The 23,558-nt window shown below is 49.5% G+C and overlaps 2 protein-coding genes across 2 annotated transcripts; both read right to left on the bottom strand.

The window, feature by feature from the left end:
- Positions 1-14,899: 14,899 nt before the first annotated feature.
- On the bottom strand, positions 14,900-19,997 carry LOC117185141 (uncharacterized). The gene is made up of 2 exons (XM_033385093.1): positions 19,074-19,997; positions 14,900-15,001 (listed from the first exon to the last, which is right to left on the bottom strand). Exons 1-2 carry the CDS (start codon positions 19,944-19,946, stop codon positions 14,900-14,902), a joined length of 975 nt encoding a protein of 324 aa, XP_033240984.1. The 5' UTR covers positions 19,947-19,997.
- Positions 19,998-21,429: 1,432 nt separating this feature from the next.
- LOC117184861 (uncharacterized) lies at positions 21,430-23,321 on the bottom strand. The gene has a single exon (XM_033383925.1). The coding sequence runs from the start codon at positions 23,289-23,291 to the stop codon at positions 22,122-22,124; it is 1,170 nt and encodes a 389-aa protein (XP_033239816.1). The 5' UTR covers positions 23,292-23,321; the 3' UTR covers positions 21,430-22,121.
- Positions 23,322-23,558: the final 237 nt, after the last annotated feature.

Below are 23,558 nucleotides of genomic sequence, written 5' to 3'. Positions count from 1 at the left end.
GCTGCCCGAACTCAGCCTAGCCATCAACAGCAGCACATCGGACACCACAGGCTTCAGCCCAGCATTCATCGTACTCGGCCGGGAACCTCGGTTGCCTGGAGCCTTGTACGAAGAGGCGACCCCAGGAATAGGCGAAGTGACAGAGATCCCAACCGACAAGGCCAAGCGACTCAAGGAAATCTTCGCCATCGTACAGGAAAATACCCAGCAGGCATCACAGACGCAGAGCAGGAACTACAACCTACGTCGACGCGAATGGAGGCCCACGATCGGGACGATCGTGATGCTATGCCAACATCACCTGTCCAAAGCGGCGGACAACTTCGCTGCCAAACTGGCTCCCAAATATGAAGGGCCTTACAAAGTAATTAAATTTATTTCCCCCACCATAGCACGACTCCAGAAGCATCCGGGAAGACAACGACGAACGGCCGGACTAGCCGACCTCTAGGCCTACCACGACAACGAGCACATCCTCACCAGCGAAGACGAAGAAGACAACGAAGACCACGATGGGGACGACCCCAGCACCAGGAAAACCGCGAGTTCATGAGGGCCACTTATGGTAGTTCGCTGCCATAATGTTCTCGCCCCACAAGGGGCAACCGCGTACACACGCAGTAAGATAGCTTAACTCCCCTTAAGGTATTAGAGTAAGAAATAGCCAGAAACTAGAAAACGTACCGATCAGGGAAAGCCAGGGTCCAGGGCACACCAGTGGCACAGGTCAGGTTCTAACCAAACAAGGTTTCTTCCCCCCACCAGATCCGACATGGAAAACACAAACGAGACACCGCTCCCCGACCCCGCAAGCAGAACCGGGCAACACCAAGCAGCATGGCCCATCGACTGGAGCGATATCGCGACCACCCAGGCCGCCTAGGCCATCCCGACGTCGGGATAGACCCGTGTCCCCGATACCCAGGGAAATTTGGTGCGCATTTCACCCCACCCCGAGGTAGGAAGGGAGTGTGAAGGCATAAGCCTCCACAAAAAAAAACCTGACCACAACACCATCCCCTGAAGGGACAGTCCCGGGGGGGCTTATTATCTCATTATTACTTCATTTTTTAGATTATTACTTCATTTTTGGGTACTACTAGGACTATCATTATGACAAAGAAACCGCTGAATCTTTATTTTCCCCAAATTGAAGTAAACAATAGGCTAAGAGAAACCCTAATAGTGAGGCCTTTTTACTTAGTAGTAGAATTAAGAGAACCAACACGAAAGAGACGCATACTACGCAGCAAAGAGAGCCAGAATGGAAGAGAGCGAAGCGGCAAAGAAGCCGTCGATCGGTCGTACGCCCACGCAGCCGAGGGAGAGAGCCGACGGCGAACCATGCAGACACCCCCGAGCCGAGGCCGGCAGCCGAATGCTGCGCAGTAGCGAAGCGGCAGAGAAGCTGCGAAAAAGAAAAGCAGGGGCCTGGCACGGTCCAGCGCGGGCCAGGCTCGGGAGTGATCTCCGAGGACTGAGCCAGAACGGTTGTACCAGGCAGTGCCCCGACCCCGCGCGAAGTGAAAAGTAAGCCGTGACCGCAGTGACGAGGACCCGCCGCAGGACGGGGGGGGGATAAATCGGTGCCGTAGGCAGGGTATAAGCTCAGGAGCAGAAGTTTCCCACAGTGTTAAATGCATATCGATATCCACATGGTGTCTATGATATTTTTGTCGTATTACCCCGCTGCCGGCGCGAGGTTTTAAGTAGGCGATCCGAAAACAATAAAGACACCCACCTCAACCCACCGGTTTCCGAACTTTCGCCCGTAGGAGTCCCTCACCCCTTCCCCCTCTCTTCCCTATTCCCTGGGGGCCCGGCGAAGTGGATGTGAGTCGTGGATCATGCGGCATCCACCAAGCTGGGCTTCCCTTTCCTATACCTTTCTCCCCTGGGGACCCGGCGATGCTGGATGTGAGTCGTGGATTCACGCGGCATTCGCAAAGCTGGGTTCCCTCTCCTACACCCTCGCCCTGGGGACCCGGCGACGCAGATGTGAGTCGTGGATCATGCGGCATCTGCTAAGCTGGGCTCCCCTCTCTCATACCCTTCCGATCTCTGACCCAAACCCCCTTCTCCCGCCACGCATGACCTCCAACGCACGTCTCTGCAGCTCCCCAAGCATGGGTTCGCCCACGCCTCGTGGCCGGGCTAGGCCCGACCGTTCCACGATCCACCCCACGGGAGCGCTTTCGCCACGAACGGCTCTCCCCTTAGGTCCTCACACAACAAAATTTTGCTTTGGGGAAGGACCGGGCCCTGGACAGACTGACAATCTGTACCTCGGCCTGAGAACTTCTTTACAGAGCATGTAATGAATATAGCGAAAGCGGGCAGAATCAATTTTACACACAGAAATTCCAGTTCCTGTCGAACTTGGACTGTGAAGTATTCCGACGTGAATTTAGAGTCCACTGCAATCAGAACCCCTCCTGCGAGTCGAGACGAACGGTCTTTCCTAAAAGTTGCGTTTTGGCCTGCCAAAACCTCGGAACTAAGAATTTCCGGCTTTAACCAACTTTCGGTAAGCACAATAACGTTGGAAGCAAATGCAACACTATCCCGAAAAAGAATTCTGAGCTTACTACGTAAGCCTCTTACATTCTGATAGGTTACTAAAAGAGAAGTTAGTTTTTTGGAAGGGTACGACGGGAAGATGAGGAAGAGGAAGTTGAGGTTGAGGGTGGAACACTAGATTGACTTGTAAGGGTTATGGGGGGCCTATTCTTCTTATTAGCCTTAAACTTCTTCACCACCAAATGCTTATTTTGCTTTGAATAAAAGCAATTACATCATTAGATGTGAGGTCAGGGGCCAGCCGTGAAACAAAAACTGGTCTTTTTGGTGGGACTCCCACCAGTGGTTTAGGCAACAGAGGCCTAGTACCTGTGGTGGCAATATCCGGAGGTCCGGAACTTCTGATCACTGGTGGGATCGACGGGAAAGCTTGCGAGCTTGCGGACACCACGGACACGGACGCTGCAGACGTACTTGGCTGCACGTTCTCCGAAGCGATGAATTCTGCTACCGAATCTGCATCCCCAGCAGCTGTCGTTGCCCTTAGAGTGGCAAACGAGATCAACTGCTGCACCCTTGGAGTGGTCGGAGTCAGTTTTTCGGCGGCGCACGGCTGAGTGACGGTTGGCACTTGCAGATCCCGCGGAGTGACCCTTTTACGCCTCGGAGACTCATTCAGCAGTTGCAAACTGCCAAACTGAGACTCCATGGCTAGGAGCCGATCGTACTGCCAATTAGCTGCTTAAATCCCTTCCGCGTCTGCCTCATAAAAGCCACCATATCATTCTCCACCGCACGGCATGCCTCGCAACTGTAATGCAACCCATTACGTTTGTCTATAGCATCACTCACGAGGCCTGCACTACGCTGTCGCAGAGCGAGCATTCGGCTGATCGTTGGTGATCTGCTTCTTACAAGTTTTTTTGGCGCACACCACAGCGAATTCCATATTTATTATTTATTTATTTACAAAATTTGCAACAAAAATTTCAAAACAAATTGTTATTAGACCAATGTGCCAGACAACGCTCAAAGCGGAATAAGTAAAAAAAAGAGCAGGGAGGAGAGCGGTTAAAGTAAGAGCTACTAAACATAGAGCGCTATTGCTCAGAAAGTTAAAGAGCGAGCGTGAAAGAACAGTTGTGTGGCACCGGATTTTCCGTAGTTGTACTTTAGTCCAGGATGCCAGGTTTTATTATAATTAGTCTTTATTTATGAATATTATTTAAGATTAGTTATGATTACAACTGTCGCTGTGCTTTAAGTATATTTTGATTAATACAGATATTTGCGCTCGTAATTTGCGTGTGGCTGAGTGAGACTTTGGCACCGAATTAAATGGCGTCGATCGTTGAGGCTGTGTTCTCTCCTCTCTTTGTTCGACGGCCGCTTCTAGTCTCTCTCTCTGTTACTTCCTCTGTTATCTCTACAGACTCTGTTGCTCTCCCACCAAATCCCACAGTTGTTTTTTTAGCTAAAGCAAAGGCTACGGGATAAGAGCGGGCTAAAGTCAGCGTGAGCGTACTTACAGAAATCAACACACGATTAACCAACGCACATTATTACATTATTATTAATACCAAAATGAAGTTTTTATGAAAACGTTGAAGAACAGATTTTTTATTGTAGGTTAAATGGGGATTTTAATCAAGATTTATTTTGAAAAACACCGGCTGTAATTGCAAAATAAAAGGAAAAGAAGCGGAGCGCAAATAAAAAAAAAATTCAGGTCACTACGAAGAGAACGAACGTGAAAGCTTACCAGAACAGACCGGAAGCGGTAAGAGCAATGGTGGCAACACGGCGCGACGAATCATTGCAAATACAAAACTGTTTGCGTCCATTACATTATTTGGTTAGGTTATATTGAACAATCTTTACTATATGTTTATAGCAATATCGTGTGAATTCTCAATCAACCCCGAAAAGTATCGATGTTCCATATATAAAGACATATGACACAGTTCACGGAGCAGATATTATAGATCTGTATATAGTTCCTGTTGCATGTTTAGGTGAGAATAATTCAAAAGCACTTAATAATCATTATAAAATGGACCGACTTTCCCATGCCAGAAAAATTTTAGTTTGAATAATATGGCTGACGTTCTTAATGGAGATTTTAATCTAAGTTTTTGAAGTTTGGAATATTGTTAAAACATATCTCGAAAACATGTTAATATATAATTTGTGAGTTTGTAATTTGTAATTTGTGTGCAGTAAACTCACTAATACACACAAGCGGAATAAAATGCGGAATCGGACAGCTCGCACAGCTAAACGCATCAGCTGTAACCCCTTTACTCTTTCCCACGTTTATACGTATACAGGGTATTTTTTTCGGTCGTGCTGAGTGCCTATTTTAAAACCTCAACATGGCAGCACCTGAGCCTATCAATGTCGCGGACGCAGAAATAACGAGTGATGTAGATTTCTACAAGCACAAGGCCGAGTTAATCACGCGTCAACTAAAGGCCATGGATAAATTTCTCACCAAGGAAGAGCTGGCCGAGTTGGATGAGGCAGAGCTTCAAGCTCGCTTAGAAGAGATCGAGCGAATGAATGCGGATTTCGATGTCGCTCAAACGAGACAATGATGCCCGACTGGATTTTTCAAATTCTTACGTGAAGGTCAGGTCCAGGCTGTCGCGGGAGTTGATGGCTGCTCGCACGGTTAATGCCGCTTATTGAATGGCTCGCCATACTCTCGAGGAGAAGTCGTCTTTGTTCGCATATGATATTAGAGGCCGTTCTCGAATGCCCGAGTTGCAGCTTCCTCGATTTGGTGGTAGTTATATGGATTGGCCAGAATTCCACTCAATGCCTTTGTGGATGTCTGGACGGTGCTGCGCTGGACACGATTCGTTCCTTGGAGCTTTCTGAGGAAAATTACGACAAGGCGTTGAATTTACTAATGTTGCGATTTGACAATAGACTTTTTCATTTTCAGGCACACGTCAAGGCTATTTTCGGTTTGCAAGGGGTGGAGAAGGGCTCGGCTATCGGCTTGCGCGCGCTCAGCGAGATCAATGCGCACTTGCGTGCTCTTCAGACCTTGGCAACCCCGGAGGAGTTTTCGGATGGGTTACTGATCTACATCATAGGCACGAAATTGGACCACAAGATTTCCTCAGCGGTCAAACATGGCCTTATTTTTGGAAGCGATATGTCGGATGCTGGAGAATTTGGGATCAGCCTTGGCAACAAGTCCTAGTCAACAGGTGGGAGAAGACAAACCTGTCACCCTTATCACCTCCAGTAACGACCATCCTAACACCACATGTAACCATTGCAATTCCTCCGAGCATTACATATCTAGATGTCAGGCATTCCTGAATCTCTCTGCGTTTGAACTATACAAAGAAGCAAAGAAGAGCCGCTTGTGTTTGAACTGCCTCAACAAAGGCCATGAATTGCAGAGGTGCAGTTCAGGCAAAACATCACACGCTACTCCACATTCCATCGGGAACTGGTGCTTCATCTTCCTCTTCATCGGCCGAGGAATCGATCCAGTAAGAGGCCGCGACTGTGCTTCTAGCAAGCGGATGTTCTAGCCCTCCCCCATCGATCCACAAATCTAAGCCTAGCCAGAACTGCCCTCGTCCATGTAACAGATCGTTATGGAGCACTTATCCCATGTCGTGCCATTTTGGATTCTGCTTCACAGGCAAACTTTGTAACATCTAGACTTGCTAATCAGTTGCAGTTGGATCATCGCTCGTCTTATGTTCACATCTCCGGTATCGGAGATTCCATTCTACCTTCGAGCAAGTCTGTAAATATAGTTGTACAATCCCAGGACGCAAGCTATCGAGCTTCCTTCGCTGCAATTGTCACCAACTCAATTACGGGAATGCAGCCTAACTTCGGCCTAGACGCAAAGAATTGGCCAATGCCGAATAATCTAAAACTAGCTGATCCTAATTTCTCCAAGCCCCAACGTATCGATCGAGACAAAACTTGGTTGGATAGTATCAGGAAGCATTGATAGCTCGGAGAATAAGCGTGCAGCTTTAGCCGCTTTTGAAAATTCCTCTTGAATCTCTATTGACGATTTTCGACCTTCGAACAGCAATGCAGGAAGCAGCTGCTCGAGTGCCAGGTGCAAGTGGAAAAACTGCGATCGGAGAATCAGGAACTGCAGCGCGAACTTTTCGATATATTAAAAACCTACATATCCACGCTAAATGCAATTCAACTTTCAACAATCTCTACATTGCCAAATATTCTGCCATTCTAGGCAATTCCCGATGATCAAGATGTAATCACGACAAGGCGCCTTCGTAAAGAAGCGCCGATTGCTGCATTCGACGATCATCCCAGCGTAGCCGCCAGCTGCGCCCAAGCAAGTATCTTGAAGAGGGCCGTTGGAAAAATAACGGTTCTGCCCCTTCAGAATGGATCTGTTGAAAGCCTTTGCCTTCCAACGGGGGGTGAATGTTCGGAGCAGAACCCAGCCGATTAGCTGCTTGCCATATAGCACCTAATGCTTGGTCCTCTGCCGCTTATTTTGTTTGTTACTTATGTCTATGTCACTCATTTTTTTGTTAAAGCTTTGCGCTTGCTTGCCCTGCTAAACGCTCTGTGCAAGCTCGCTCTTCGCTATCTCCGCTTTGAGTCTGCCTACCGACGTCTGCCGAGCGAAGCTGCGCTTAGCGATCGCAGCCGCAATGTAAAGGGCAGGCAAGCCCTTGCAATTTGGATGTCACGCATTTAAGTACATATCGTAATTTTATTTCTGCGCCGAGTTTTATTTAATTCGAAATAATAAGTCGGCCGATCGGGGATAAAAAACATTATCTCCACAGTGTGTAAGGATTAGTAGCTTAATAAGCGGAAGAGAATTAGTGGTGGATATAATATGGTAGAGGGAATTATAATCCGAACATAAGACCCAAAACGGTTCAGGCAAGGAAGGAACAACGGTATAAAATTTCTAGTCAGTCTAATGGAATCGTGAAATTTATGCAGCTCAACAGATCAGGGCTGTCTATGTCACCCCTGATCAAGTTGTGCATAAATATCACACCAAGCATTTTTCTACGGTTAACTAAGGATGGGAGATTTACTAATAGCAGTCTACTAGAGTAAGATGGGAGTCTAACACCTGCATCCCAGCTAAGACCCCGCTGACCAAAGAGTAAACAGTTTTTCTGTACTGATTCTATACGGTACTATACGGTGTACTTTGTACTGAGAGTACCATACGCAGGAGACGTATTCGAATATCGGACGAACAAGCGAGGTGTTTGTAGGGGGGCGGACGTGAAGCTCAAGTCTCCAACGACAATATGGATGATGTAGTGAAACCTCTTGTAGCCGTCGGAAGAAAAAAAAATGCCGTGGTGCTTTGTGGTAAATGGGTATTATTTATTTCGGGGGGTCGCGCGATCGTGCTTTTGAAACGGGGGTTGAAACGTCACTCCTTAACTCTATGCCTTATGGTGCTTTTTCTGCCGTAAGCGCCGTGTGGATCGTGGATCCCCGCGCCTCTCCGAGCGCGCGAGAGCGAGCCGGGACCGAGGCGTGCGGAGCCGGCACAGTGCGCGGAAACTGTCTACTGCTGGCCTGAACATCCTCCCCTCCCCCCCTTGCAGGATTGCAAAGTATAATGGGGTGGCCTATGGCTGGGCGTACGCCCCGGACCCGATTCATCCCAAAGAAAACGCTCTGGACTTGACAAGGACGTCGACTCAGTGTCGCTCCACGGTCGGATAGGCGTGAGGATGCGCAAAACGGGGGTTGATCTTGAGGAATCTGTGGATGGCGCCGTGGGTCCTACGACGGGGCGGCTCGCGGGGAGACGAGTGTGTCGTTCGTCGTGAGCCGATGTAGATGGCGACGCTACAGTCGCGGCTGAGCGGGCTGGATGACGAGGGCGGCGTTTGGAATGGTTCGATTTAGATGGCGACGATGCTCCCGAGGCTGAGCGGGCTGGACGACGAGACGTGGGTACGTGGAGTAGCGTGTGGTTGTTCTTGCCGGATTGTTGGTGAGCCAGGCAGTTCCCGCAATACTGGTTGATAAGAACAGTTCGGAGTCTCTCTTCGGGGCTCAGGAGAAGAAATTGGTGGTAGGTCAGTAGCGGATGGACTCCTTGGCAGATTCGGCAACGGTAGGAGCCAATTTCCCGAGCACGTCGGTTCTCCCTGGTGCGGTTGGCGCGGGGACGTGGGGTCATATCTGGGTGCGGAGAACTAAGGGCGAAATAAGGGCGTCATCATCCGTTCTCTTTCGTAGTGATCAGACGTGTTTTTGTTTTGCGCTCCGTATTTTTTCCTTTTGTTTTGAATAAACAGCCGGAGTTTTCCTAACTAAATTCTAATTATACTCCCTAACCAGACAACAATCTGGAAACCAATTCTTTTACGCGAGTGCATGCCTTTTGATTTGTGTTAAAATATTATTTAACTCTTTATTTTTCGGCGTCGGCTTGTGTTGTTGCAGTGAGTGAGTATTGCATTGCAGTCCGCTCTCGTCTGGTAGCTTTTGTTGTCTTATCACTCTCTCGCTATCACCTCAACCTCAATAACTGTTCTTTCTCTCTCGCTCTATCAACTTTCTGAGCAATAGCGCTCTCTGTCTAGTAGCTCTCGCTATAACCGCTCTCCACTCTGCTCTCTTTTTTTTCTTACCAATTCCGCTTTGAGCGTTGTCTGGCACATTGGTCTGATACCAATTTGTTTTGGAAATTTTTAATTTTTTTGATTTTAATTTTTCTTTGCAAATTTTCTTAAGAAAATATTTAAATAATAAAAATAATAAAAATAAAAATGGAATTCGCTGTGGTCTGCGCCAAAAAAACCTGCCAGAAGCAGATCACTCACGATCAGCCGAATGTCCCCTGCTGGCTCTGCGACAGCGTAGTCCACGCAAAATGCGCGGGATTTTCCGGCCTCGTGAGTGATGCTATAGCCAAACGTAATGGCTTGCATTACAGTTGCGAGGCATGCCGTGCGGTGGAGAAGGACATGGTGTCTTTCATGAGGCAGACGCGGAGTGGCTTTAAGGAGCTGACCGTTGGTTTCAAAAACCAATACGATCGGCTCCTAGCCATGGAGGCTCAGTTTAGCGGTTTAAAACTGCTGAATGAGTCTCCGAGGCGCAAAAAGATCACTCCGCGGGACCTGCAAGTGCCAACCGTCACTCAGCCGTGCGCCGCCGAAAAACTGACTCCGACCACTCCAAGGGTGCAGCAGTTGATCTCGTTTGCCACTCTAAGGGCAACGAAAGCTGCTGGCGATGCAGATTCGGTCGCCGAATTTATCGCCTCGGAGAATGTGCAGCCAAGAACGTCTGCTGCGTCCGTGTCCGTGGTGTCCGCAAGTTCGCTAGTTGTCCCGTCTATCCTGATCCCACCAGTAAATAGACGTTCCGGACCTCCGGATATTGCCACCACAGGTACTAGACCTGTGGTGACTAAACCACTGGTGGGAGTCCCACCAAAACGACAAGTTTTTGTTTCACGGCTGGCCCCTGACCTCACATCTAATGATGTAACTGCTTTCATTCAAAGCAAAATAAAAGCCGTGGGTTTAAAGGTGGAGAAATTTAACTTCTCTTATGCCAGGGAGATAGCGTCGTTTAAGATAAGCATCTCCCCAACTCAATTTGACACCATTTGCTCCACCAAATTTTGGCCGGAGCATTTGGTGGTGAAGGAGTTTAAGGCTAAGAAGAAGAATAGGCCCCACATATCGCTTCCAAATCTTTCCAGCGTGCCACCCTCAACCTCAACTTCCCCTTCCTCAACTTCCCGTCTTGCTCCAACTTTTCCAAAAAACTAACTTCTCTTTTAGTAACCTATCAGAATGTAAGAGGCTTGCGTAGTAAGCTCAGCATTCTTTTCCGGGATAGTGTTGCATTTGCTTCCCACGTTATTGTGTTTACTGAAACCTGGTTAAAGCCGGACATTCTTAGTTCCGAGGTTTTGGCAGGTCGGTACACAACTTTTAGAAAGGACCGGTATAAAGTAAAGCCGAGTTTGCGAAGCTTAATAACCTAATTAGGGATTTTGATTGGTCCGCTTTGTACTTGTGCACTGATGTCACAAAAGGCACAACCATTTTCTACAATGCTTGTTCAGGCCAGCAATAGACAGTTTCCGCGCACTGTGCCGGCTCCGCGCGCCTCGGTCACGGCTCGCGCTCGCGCGCTCGGAGGGGCGCTCGGATCCACAATCCACGATCCACAATCCACGATCCACACGGCGCTCACCGCAGCACAAAGGCAGCATAAAGCATAGATCATAAGGCATAGAGAGTTAGTTACGTTTTCACCCCCGCTTCAACCTGTCGACATGCCGCGCGAATACCCAATAATTACATGAACAATATATATATAGTGACATATCCATAATTCCCCACATCCCATACACATTATGTTTATGTACAATTCATCCACCCCATCCACACAAGTAACAGGACCCCACTCAAGAATCAATAACTGTTTCTTCCCATACTCCAAGCTAGGGCCCCCCATAATATAAACAATGGACCACATTGTTTCAGCAACATTAGAATCACGCCACTCTCGAGAAATCGATTCTTTAGAATCACGCCACTCATGAGGACCAATCAAAGCTAGACATAAAACCAAGGAGTATCACATTCCTAGCTCCGTCATGTAATGCAACACCGATCGCCAGCAGTGGATGCCTTTCATCAAAGCCAACGCATCCCCAAATATCGATCCAGGCACGTACGCCACCGACACGAAGATGCAGCCGAGGAAAGCAACGCCCGAAGCCAGAGTCGGGAGTTCCAAGAGAAGGGCTCATGGAAACTAGCCAGCAGCAGAGAGATCAGTTCCGTTTGAGACAAGCAGACCGAAAGTCAAGTCGGGGAATTCATTTAAATCTTGTGACATAAAGATATTTAAGTTTGTAAAATAAAAGTATTTTTTTAAAAACTTAAAATCGAGTTGCGGATATTTAACTATATATACACACAACGAAACCCATCGGCCTTTCCGTTCTGTGACGACTGCTAGGAGTTTATACTGGAACATACACCTCGCCGTTGGATAATTGATCCTCGATCCGCTCCACTACAAACATTGGTCCTTCGAGCCGGATCTTCGCCTTCCCCATAAGGAGAAGCTCACCCCAGCCAGCATCGGCGGATCACTCCAAGTTCAAGATAAGTACTCTTCGATTGTGCCTAACAACAGTGCAGTGATTTTGTGCGTGTTTTCCATCTCAGTCCGAGTTTCCGTGGCACATGTACATACATATGTATGTATTTATTTCTCGCTCTAGCTCCAAATTAAACCATACTTCGTTCTGCCAACGGCTGTGGCCTCCAACTACTCCAAAGGTTTAATTTGATCCGAGCTAACTTCTGCGTTCAGCTTCCGATCCAGTGTAAATAATATTCTTACCTCTCCCAGCTACCAGCTGAGCTTTCGTTGCTAACATACATACATACAAGTATGTACACATCGTAACGCAATCCAAGCGGCTGGAACAAACATCAAGGCATATTCTTGCAATTATTTTTGTTGTTTTTTGTTGCATGCTCAACGTTCCATAGTTTGTCGGTTTTATAAGGAAATAAAATAACAAATCACTGCGCCTCCTTATTTAACTAATTATACTACCAACAAAATAACGATCCATACATACGGCACATACATATGTATTTATCTTACATATCTATACGTACGCATTTTAAATAAGCATATTCTTGCACATCTATATAATATACATATTGTATGTAAAACGGTTATCCACCGTTTTACCCGTTGTTTGACATCTCTTCAACCCAAGCCGCGCTACATAGCACTTAAAGTCATACATACACACATACAAGCAGCAGCAGGGTGCATTCTTTTCGTTTTTTCTTTTCGCTTTCGCTTTTCCACCGTTTGCCTGCGTTGTAGTTGTTGGGAGAATATTTTTCGGTGCCGCGCTTGACCGTAACGGAACGCCAAGTGACGCGCTACCCTGCATTTCGAGAGTATATTGTTTTCAACCGACTCTATACATTGGTATATTGGTACCTCGCGCCTCAATATTATCGTCCATCCTCAATTTACGTTCTTGGTTGGACATTTGTTTGTTGATCGTAGTATTTATATCTATATATTCCAGCCACGGTGTAATATTTCCATAATTTAAATACTCGCAATAAATTCCACCAAAACCACATATCTACGGTTCGTAGTTCTGAACTTCCACGTCGCCATTTCCGCTCACCTACTTTTGAGACTATAATACGCGTTATCGCAGATCCATCAGCAAAACATGCCCACTGTTGAGAAGAAATCTCGCAAGGAGTTTAAGCGGGGGGAGTTCGCTGAGTTTGACCCATCCACCCAGCTCCAACGGCTCAGTCACTACGCCTACATCTTCCCGTCCAGCCCCACCTGAGCGAAGTCCGACCACGTCCAGGGCTCACGCACCACATGCCTTCGAGGATTTGTTGCTCCCCTCGGGACCCCCTCGCACGGCTCCTAGCACTATGGCCGCCAGCTCCGCACAGTCTAAGTTTGCCTTGGCTGCAAGCAGACTGACCCGCTTCGACCAGAAGCTCAGCGCTCCAGATGCTAGCACACCAACCCGCTCGCTCTCCCAAGTCCATCGAGAACAACTCCGAAGCCTGTGGGCAAAGGTGGACGCGGAGTTCGCGGACTGTTGATGATGGCGGAAGAGGATCCAGAGGGTGTAGCTGATGTCTAAGAGATGTACGATGACTGCTACGCGGTCTACTCGCAATGCCTGGCCGAACTAAACGATCAGCTCGAGCCCCCGACTGTCCCTAACACGCCGCAACTGGCCGTTCAAGTGCCGACAACCGGCGGTTGCCGCCTCCCTCCATGTGACACTGAAGTTTTCAGTGGGGACTACCAGCAGTGGCCCACGTAGTCCTGTAGACCGTACAGGTGAACCGTAGACCTGTTCACCGCCATCTACATAGAAAACCCAAGGTTGGCTAAAGTGGAAAAACTGTTCCACCTCAACAAAAAGACCAGCGGTGAAGCCCACGACATAGGGGCACAGGCTCCACTTACGAACGAGGGTTTCGCGTCCGCATGGAACGCCCTCCGTGAGCGTTTCCAAAACAAGTAGCGGATACTCAAGGCCCAGCTGAAGATCCTTTTCAGTCTGCCCCAAATCCGTACCGAGTCAGCAGCAGCGCTAAAAGAGCTCCAGAGGGCCGTCCACAAGTGCCTCACGACACTCACCCATTCCGAGGTCTCCACAGACAGCGTTTTCGCTGACGGAGTTTTAGCGTACCTCATTTCCGCTAAGCTGCCAAAGACGACCTTAGAGCTTTGGGAGCAATCCGTGACGCACAAGTCCGAAATTCCCACCTTGCACGCCATGGACAAGTTCCTGGCGAAGTGGTACCTGTCTCTCGAAGTAACCGAGGACGACCATCCAGGCATGGAGACTCAGATCCACTCCAGGGCGAGCATACGCACTTCAGACAATTCGAGAAGCAATCCGTTTCGGTCTCAAGGAAGTCCTTATCCTAGGAGGGACCACTCGTTCGAGACCACAGTGAATCAAACGAGGAGCACGTGTGAACTCTGCTCCAAAGAGTATCATCCAATCCGGTTATGCCCTTACTTCCTTCAAATGACCGCTGACGCTCGCTCCGACTACATTAAGCAAAAGCAGCTTTGTTTGAACTGCTTTGCAAGGGGCCTCCTGATACGAGCATGCCAAAGCGCCCACAATTGCATAATTTGTGGAGACCGCTTCTACACCGTAGCAATCCAGCAAACTCCAGCGAGGCGATTTGCACAACGGCACAAAATTCCTTAGCGTGGCCCGAGCTACATTTACAAGTACCAAGCGTACAATATCCAAGTTCGTTCAGTCGTATTTCGCCTCGGGCACGAGTGCTGTCCTTCTAGGCACGGCCATCGTTTATATTTGCCACCTGGGAAAAACTTTCCACGCCCGCGCTCTGATCGACTCTGGCTCAGAGGCGACGTTCATTACAGAACGTCTTGTGGACATGATCAAATTGCCATTCCAACGTATCCAGGCACAGGTCTCCGGTCTAAGTAATTCCGTATCCGCTCAGTCAAAGAAGCTCTGCAGTTTTTCCATCCGTTCTCCGACTAAGCCGGGCTTACAACTAAATGCCACAGCCTACGTTATTCTGGAATTGGCCGCGAATATTCCATCGCATCCGATCTCGGTAGGGTTCTTGAGAGACCTGCCGAACCTCTCATGGGCGGATCAGACCTTCTATGAGAGTTCACAAATAGATGTCCTGATTGGAGCGGATATCCTTCCGTCCATTCATTTAAGTGTCTCACTGACCAACATCTGTGGCTCTCTCCTCGGGCAGGAGACCATTTTCGGCTGGGTACTCACAGGTCCAGTGCCTCAGGTGATGGATCAAATCTCATCGTTCTCGAGTCAAATTTCCAGACGACCTATCACACTGGTAGAAGACTCGGGGGTCTTTTTACGACAGCAATTTCCTTCCAGCTCCCTCCGCAGAAGTTCTCGAACGGTCTCCTGACCGACGGAAATATTTCCAAAATATGCACTGTATGAAAGCTCTACGCTCCGGTCCGAATTCAAGCCTGAACTCGAAGGTGAATCCGTCCTTAGATCAACATAGCCTCACCAGACTATGTAACCGGGCGGCAATTTCCAATGTCTTAAATGTGCCTCTCACCCGTTCCAAGATCGTTACTAATGTGTCTTTTTTTTTTTATGGACGTTGACATACAATGACTGCATCTATCAAGAGGCGATGCAATTACTGCACCGTCAAGTGGCCCGTGTGACACCAGCAGAAGGCTGTTACGCGCGGATCCCAGGCAAAACGCAGCCCTCCTCCCGCCCAACCGACCGAGGGGCGCTGCCGCATGACGCGCGGTGCGTAGCCGAACCAAACGCGAGCATGCAAGAAAGATAGATATTAGACTAACATTCGAGGAAAATTAGCACTAAACTTATTAAGAAATTAAGCATGCAATAAAATACAAATACCACCACAGTTACTAATTAATACAAAGGTGTGTAAGGATTAGCAATTTAAAAAAAGGAAGAGAATTAGTGGTGGATATAATATGGTAGAGGGAATTATATTCCGAGCATAAGACCCTATACGGTTCATGCAAGGAATAAGTCGATCTACAAAGTGGAAGGAAGAACGGTATAAAATTTCTAGTCAGTCTAATCGGAATGGTGAAGCTTATGCGGCTCAACAGATCAGGGCTGTCTATGTCACCCCTGATCAAGTTGTGCATAAAAATCACACCAAGCATTTTTCTACGGTTAACTAAGGATGGGAGGTTTACTAATAGCAGTCTACTAGAGTAAGATGGGAGTCTCACACCCGCATCCCAGTTAAGGCCCCGCAGAGCAAAGAGTAAAAAGTTTTTCTGTACTGATTCTATACGGTCCTGGTGTACTTTGTACTGAGGTCACCATACACAGGAGCCGTATTCTAAGATCGGACGAACAAGCGAGGTATAGAGAGTCTTTGTTATATAGGGGTCGTCAAATTCCTTTGACCACCTCTTTATAAACCCAAGCACGCCCATGGCCTTATTTACCATGGTAGAAATGTGTTCGGAAAACTTTAACTTTGGGTCTAACATAACACCCAGATCATCCACCAGGGTAATTCTCTCAAGAGAACCCCCAAATAGGGTGTAGGGAGCCAACAAAGGGTTAGATCGATGAAATGTCATAACTTTGCATTTCGAGGAATTAAGGTGTAACAAGTTTGCACAACACCATGACTGAAAGCTATTGAGATCGGATTGCAAGCAAGAATGAAATGAAATGTCCTTGTACTGGACACAGAGTTTAACATCATCCGCATACATAAGTACTCGAGAGTATGTTAATACTGAAGGCAAGTCATTAATAAAGAGTGTGAAGAGTAAGGGGCCTAGATGGCTGCCCTGTGGTACTCCCGAAGAAACCTTTACTGGTAAAGAGAGGGAGTTTTTGAAGAGGACTCTTTGAGACCTGGAACAAAGATAGCTAGAAATCCATCCCAGGAGGTTGGGCGGAAACCCTAAAAGGTCAAGTTTATGTGCTAGAAGGGAATGGTTTACAGAGTCGAATGCTTTACTGAAGTCGGTGTAAATTACAGCCGTCTGTAATTTACCTTGAAAGCCTTTAATAATGAAAGAGGTAAACTCTAACAAGTTCGTGGTGGTTGATCGCCGCGTTAGAAATCCATGCTGAGTTGGAGATATAAGTGACTTGCAGAGATGTTGCAAGTGCGGAGTTAAAACCATCTCAAACATTTTGGGAATAGCGGATAACTTTGCTATACCTCTATAATTTTTTGCGTCAGACTTGCTACCTTTTTTATGGAGAGAATTTATAAACGATTCCTTCCAGATTGGGGGAAAGCAAGAGGAATCAATGGACAGGTTGAATAGTTTAAGCAAAGGTCCACACAGAGCCTCGGCGCAGTACCTGAGTACACAACCTGGAACCCCGTCTGGACCCGGTGAAAACACTGGCTTAACTAGTCGAAGATCATGAAGTAAGGAACATTCATTTAACAAGGGACTGAAAATGCCGTTCGACCTCGGTAAACCGTATGGGTACGGTTGACCAGAGTAGCTTTCCTCAGAATAGGTGGTTTGGAAAAACTGGGCAAAAAGATGGGCAATTGCCTGATCATTATTTGCCGACGTATTACAAAATGATAGCGAGGATAGGTGTGCGGACGTTCTACGCTTACTGTTTACGAAGCAGTAAAACTGTTTAGGGTCCTGAGAAAAACGTATCCTGCAACGAGATAGGTAGTTCTTATAGCATTGAGCATTAAGAACTGAAAAGTTTGACCGAGCTATTACATAACGAGAGTGAGAAGTAGGAGAACCCACTTCTTGAAATTTTTTATAAAGTCTTGATTTTAAGTTTTTTAGACTGGATAACTCTTTGGTAAACCAAGGGGGTTTTCCAGATCTAATCGGACAAGAAAGCGGGACACAAGAATCAAAAAATGTGCCAAGAGCATTGTTTGTAGTGGAGCGGATCGAGGATCAATTATCCAACGGCGAGGTTTATGTTCCAGTATAAACTCCTAGCAGTCGTCACAGAAGGGAAAGGCCGATGGGTTTCGTTGTGTGTATATATATATATTGTTCATGTAATTATTGGGTATTCGCGCGGTATGTCGACAGGTTGAAACGGGGGTTGAAACGTCACTCCTTAACTCTATGCCTTATGGTGCTTTTTCTGCCGTAAGCGCCGTGTGGATCGTGGATTGTGGATCCCCGCGCCTCTCCGAGCGCGCGAGAGCGAGCCGGGACCGAGGCGCGCGGAGCCGGCACAGTGCGCGGAAACTGTCTACTGCTGGCCTGAACATCCTCCCCCCCCCCTTGCAGGATTGCAAAGTATAATGGGGTGGCCTATGGCTGGGTGCACGCCCCCGACACGATCCATCCAAAAACGGTGCTCTGGGCCACCGGCAGGCCGTCCTCACGCGCAAGGAACCCGGGCTGGATCACCTTCGGGTAGACATCTGCTCCCAAGATGAGCGAGATTGTCGCCGGTCGATGGAATTGTTCATCGGCAAGCCTCAGGTCACCGAAACGCGCCCGCACGGAATCGCTCAGCTGTCGGATAGGCGTGCGGATGCGCACACGGGGCTCGACCTTGAGCATCGTCTCCAACTGGAAGTCGCCCATTTTGGCGCGGATCACCGCCGTACACACTTTCTCGTCCCCCACACAAGTGGTGGGCAACTTGAAGGCGCTGGCCAAGGAGTCGTCAATACAGCTCACCGGCGTGCATGGGTCGATGAGCGCCGCCGTCTCGAAGTTTTTGGAACCCGTATCCAAGACCACCAGCGCCGTCGGGAGTATGATGAGGCTTCGATGTTGTAGAAGTGAGTCGACGGATGGTGCCGGGGGCCCTGCCACGGGGTGGCTCACGGGGAGACGAGGGCGGCGGTCGGCGTGGGCCGACGTGGATGGCGACGATGCAGCCGGGGCTGAGCGGCTGGACGCCGAGGTCGGCGTTTGACGTGGGGCGCTGTAGATGGCGACGATGTTCCTGAGGCCGAGCGGGCCACACGCCGAGGACGGCGTCTGACGTGGGGAGCTGTAGGTGGCGACGATGCTCCGGAGGCCGAGCGGACTGGACGACGAGACGAGGGTATGTGGAGTAGAGTGTGGTGGTTTTTGCCACACACCCGGCACAGCCCGCCACTGCGACAATCCTGGCCGGAGTGTTGGAGGGCCAGGCAGTTCCCGCAATATTTGTTAACGAGGACAGCTCGGAGTCTCTTCTCAGGGCTCAGGCGAGGGAAATGGTGACAGGTCCGCAGCGGATGAACTCCTCGGCAGACCCGGCAACGGTACGAGTTGATCCCTCGATCACGACGGCTCCCCGTGGTGCGGCTGGCGCGGATCCGTGGGGCCATGTCTGGATGAGGATGGAACTAAGATGGAATAGAGAAGTCGAAGAAGTATTAGTGCGGAGCTGTGAATGGGACAAGTGCAAATTCACGTTATTGTTGGAAGGAACTACGGGGTTCTACTGGCAGGAGAACGACCTTTACAACCGGTCTCTTGAGGGTACCACGGGCAGTAAGGATATCCACCACACGGACCCTGTCGTCGGCACCGGGATTCACGGAAGTTATCCTTCCGAGCCGCCATTCGTTGGACGGCAGGTTATCCACTTTGATGACCACCATATCGCCAACCTGCAGATTTGGCGTCAGCGTATGCCACTTAGTCCGCTTGTGGAGCTCCTTGAGGTATTCCTCCTTCCACCTTTGACAGAACTGTTGGTTGAGGGCCTTCAAATGCTGCCACCGATTGATGATCGAATTGAGGTTCCCCTTTATTTCGGGCTCGGCCGTACTCATTAAGGGCCCCCCAATAAGGAAGTGCCCGGGAGTGAGGGCTAGCAGCTCCGTCGGATCATCGGACATCGGTGAGAGCGGCCTGGAATTGAGGCACGCTTCAATCTTCGCGAGCAGCGTAGAAAGCTCTTCAAACGTATACCTCCGAGTGGACGTGGCCTTGTAGAAGAGAGTTTTGAAACTCTTCACTCCGGCTTCCCATAGGCCTCCCATGTGTGGAGCTCCTGGTGGGATGAAGCGCCACGAAACCCGCTGATGGCTATACGCATCAGTCACCGAGTCCTTAAACGCGTCAAGGAAGTCACTGGAAAGCAGGGTTGCTGCACCAACGAAAGTTTTTCCATTATCTGAATGGATACGCTGTGGACATCCGCGCCTTGCGACGAAACGAGCGAAGGCGGCGAGAAATTTTTCGGTGGTGAGGTCGGACGTGGGTTCTAAATGTATCGCCTTTGTGGAAAAACACACGAATACGCACACATACCCCTTCGTGATCAGACATGCTCTCCCTGTATAGTTCCGTATTTCGAAAGGACCCGCGTAATCAATCCCTGTATGCGTAAACGGTCTGGAAAAGGACGACCGCTCGGTTGGGAGATCTCCCATCATTTGGGTTTGCAACCTTCTTTTGTGAATAACGCAGACCTTGCAGGAGTTCAAAACCCCCTTCATAAGCCTTTGAACCTTTGGAATCTAATACTTTGATCGAATGAGGCGCACCATCAAATGGTTGCCGCCATGAAGAGTTATCCGGTGTGTAAATTGCGCGAGAAGGCGAGACAATCGAAAATTATATGGGAGAATGATTGGATGTCGTTCGTCGTATCTTAGCACTTCAGAGCCTGCGACACGGCCGCATGCTCTGATCAACCCATGGCGGTCTAGGAAAGGGTTCATGTTCAGGATAGAATTTGACCTTGGCGTTGGCCGCTTACCGCTTAGGCAGCGATACTCCTCGGGGTATTCTCTACGCTGGGTCTCTAGGATAAGAGTTTTTTCAGCTTCGGTAATTTCGCCGCTCGTAAGATGGCCCTTTTGCGCGGTGGCTAACTTCCGGCAGCGCTTGGTAAAGCGCAGGATATATGCTCGGACTCGTAGAGCTCTCTCCAGATTGGAGAATCGTTCGAGGAAGTCTTCGGCTGGGTTGAGTGCGAAATGGGCTTTTACAGTTCGCTGCTCTAAGGTCATAACGGGGGAGTTATTAATTGGTGCCGGCCATTGATCTCGGCCCTTCTGCAGCCAAGTTGGTCCGTGCCACCAGAGTTGGTTCTCCACCAACTCCTGTAACGGCACGCCTCTGCTGGCTAAGTCCGCGGGGTTCTGTTCGGATGGAACGTGGCACCACTTCTCAATACCGGTCGCTTGAGATATCCTAGTCACTCGGTTGGCCACGAACGTGGTCCAGTGACACGCGGGCTTTGCCAGCCAGGCGAGGACTATGGTGGAATCGGTCCAGCAATAGCAGCTCGTACTTGCTGTTGGCATATTCGGCAGGATAGCCGTCGCCATTTCGGAAAAAAGCACTGCCCCGCAAAGCTCTAACCGGGGGAGCGACACGGTTTTCACGGGTGCGACTCGCGTTTTCGCTGTGAGAAGCTGCACCTCGACCAAACGGTCAACCTCAATGCGGACGTAGATGGCGGCACCGTAAGCCCTCTCGGATGCATCGCAGAACCCATGATGTTCGACTTTTACCGCTGGCCGGGAGCCGACCCATCTTGGAATATGGATTTGGTCGAGAGCGGAGTAGCTCCGCAGGAAACTTTGCCAGCGCTGGCGCATCTTGCTTGGAAGCTCATCGTCCCATCCCAGGTCCTGCAACCAGATTTCTTGCATGAAGATCTTGGACCGAACAATGAATGGGGCCAACCACCCCGCGGGGTCGAACAGCCTTGCGATCTGGGACAGAACTGCTCGCTTGGTGTATGACGACTCAGGCGCTAACTCGGGAGGGACAAAAAAAAACTCGTCTGAAGTCGCTTTCCAGCGAATCCCGAGAGTCTTAGCCGTGCTCTCTTCCTCCATCTCCAGAAAATCTGTGTGGAGACGATGTGCACTCGGAATTCCTGCCAGAATAGCTTTGTGGTTTGAAGTCCACTTCCGCAGCGGAAAACCTGCAGAGCTAAGTGCGGCCTGCAACTCGCGGATCGTTAGTCGAGCCTCATCGGTAGAATCCGCTCCGGCTAGGACATCTTCAACATACATGAATGATCGGATAATGCGACTTGCTTTCGGAAATCTGGACTGGACGTCGCTTGCTAGCTGTTGCAACACTCGGATGGCAAGAAAAGGAGCGCAATTGACTCCGAAGGTTACGGTCTTAAGTTCATAGTCGCGGATGAGTCCCTCCTTGTTTCGAAATAATATTCGCTGGAAAGGGGTGTGTTTCGGGTCAACCCAAATTTGGAGATACATCTTGGTGATGTCCGCGTTGAAAACGTACCGGAAATAACGCCACTTCAGGATCTGGAGGGTCAAGTCAGATTGGAGGACCGGGCCGGCGTGCAGAAGATCATTCAAACTCACACCGTTGGTCGACGGGCTGGATGCGTTAAATACCACGCGGACCTTCGTGGTAGTGCTCTCAGGCTTGAAGACAGCGTGGTGCGGAAGGTAGTAGGTTGAGGACCCATGAGTCGGAGGAACTTCTGTCATATGTTCAAGCTCTAGGTATTCTTGGATTACGGTGTCGTACTGCTCTTGTAGGGGACCGTTTCTTTTCAAGCGATTTTCGTTTCTTAGGAACTGGGCCAGCGCGGCTGCCCTTGAATACCCCAGATCTGATCAGAGATGATCTGGGTCGCAAAACGGTAACGTGACGACGTATTTCCCGCTTGGCGTTCTTGACGTAGTTCGGAGGAAATTTCTTTCGCAGTACGAATCCGACTCGCTTTCTATTTTAGTAGGAATGTCCTCCACCTCCCAAAACTTTGTGAGGAGTTTGTCCAACGGAGTCTCTAGCTCGGTGGAAATTTGCGTGGAGAAGGATGCGACCCGGCCTTGTACCGTGTTTGGCACTGGGCCTGTAAGAACCCACCCGAAAATGGTTTCCTGTCCGAGGAGAGATCCACAGATGTTCGTCTGTGAGCCGCTCAAGAGGATGGATGGAAGGATGTCGGCACCAATCAGGACATCTATTTGTGAGCTTTCGTAAAATGTCGGATCTGCCCATGGCAGGTTCGGCAAGTCTCGCAACGAGTGTTGCGGGATCGGATGGGAGGGAAGGCTGCCTGATAGTTCCGGCAGGACATAGGCTGTGGCGTCCAATTGTAAGCCCGGCTTAGTCGGGGAACGGATGGAAAAATGGCAGAGTTTCTTGGACTGAGCGGATATTGTCTGATTGAGGCCCGAGACCTGTGCCTGGTCGAGTCGGAATGGCAACTTAATGATCTGGAAGAGACGTTCCGTAATGAACGTCGCCTCGGAGCCCGGGTCGATTAGAGCGCGGGCGCGAAAATTTGTCCCCAAGTGGCAAATATTAATAATAGCCGTGCCTAGGAGTACCGCCCTCTTGCCGGAGGCGAAATAGTTCTGAACGCTAGGCTGAGCTTCGGCAGGAGTCGGAAGTGGTACGGAATTGGGCACGGATTGGCTGGAAACTGGAGTGCCACGGTGCAGCAGCGTATGATGCCGATCTCCACACGTGTTGCAGTTGTGGGCGCTTTGGCATTCACGAATCTGGTGACCTCTTGCGAAACAGTTTAAGCAAAGCATTTTTTGCTTAATATAGCTGGAGCGAGCATCAGGTCTCATCTGAAGGAATTGAGGGCATACCCGGATCGGATGGTTCTCTTTGGAGCAAAGATCACACGCTCTCCGCTTCGGATCCACAGTTGTTCCGAAAGAGTGAACCCGCCTTGCAACAGGGCTCCCTTGGGAACGGAAAGGGTTGGGATTGCCCTTTGACCTCTCTGACATGGGTAGACTCGCCCTGGAGTGGGCCTGAGTCTCCATGCCTGGATGGCCGTCCTCGGTCACCTCGACGTCACCCGTGTGTCACGGACTGCTCCCAAAGCTCCAAAGTCGTTTTCGGCAACTTCGCGGATATGAGGTACACTAACACTCCGTCATCTGGTCTGATGAGCTTGTGAGGTAGCTCAAAGGGGGCCTAGCTGAGGCCACCGGACGGGTCGCGGGTTGCGGATAGCGAACGGCCTACCTCGGTAGGTCAGCTGCGAATAAGCGGGCATCCCTCACGGGAGAGTACCGAAATAAGCAGTC

The sequence above is a fragment of the Drosophila pseudoobscura genome, chromosome X (assembly GCF_009870125.1).
Source record: "Drosophila pseudoobscura strain MV-25-SWS-2005 chromosome X, UCI_Dpse_MV25, whole genome shotgun sequence".
NCBI lineage: Eukaryota > Metazoa > Arthropoda > Insecta > Diptera > Drosophilidae > Drosophila > Drosophila pseudoobscura.
This window is presented reverse-complemented; position numbering and strand designations above follow the sequence as displayed.

Coding starts and splice junctions, on each gene's coding strand:
- LOC117185141 (XM_033385093.1), bottom strand. CDS start 19,946: ATGATGGGAGATCTCCCAACCGAGCGGTCGTCCTTTTCCAGACCGTTT. Junction 15,002..19,073: donor GTGCCGACGACAGGGTCCGT/GTGGTGGATATC, acceptor TCCGTCGGTCAG/GAGACCGTTCGAGAACTTCT.
- LOC117184861 (XM_033383925.1), bottom strand. CDS start 23,291: ATGGAGACTCAGGCCCACTCCAGGGCGAGTCTACCCATGTCAGAGAGG.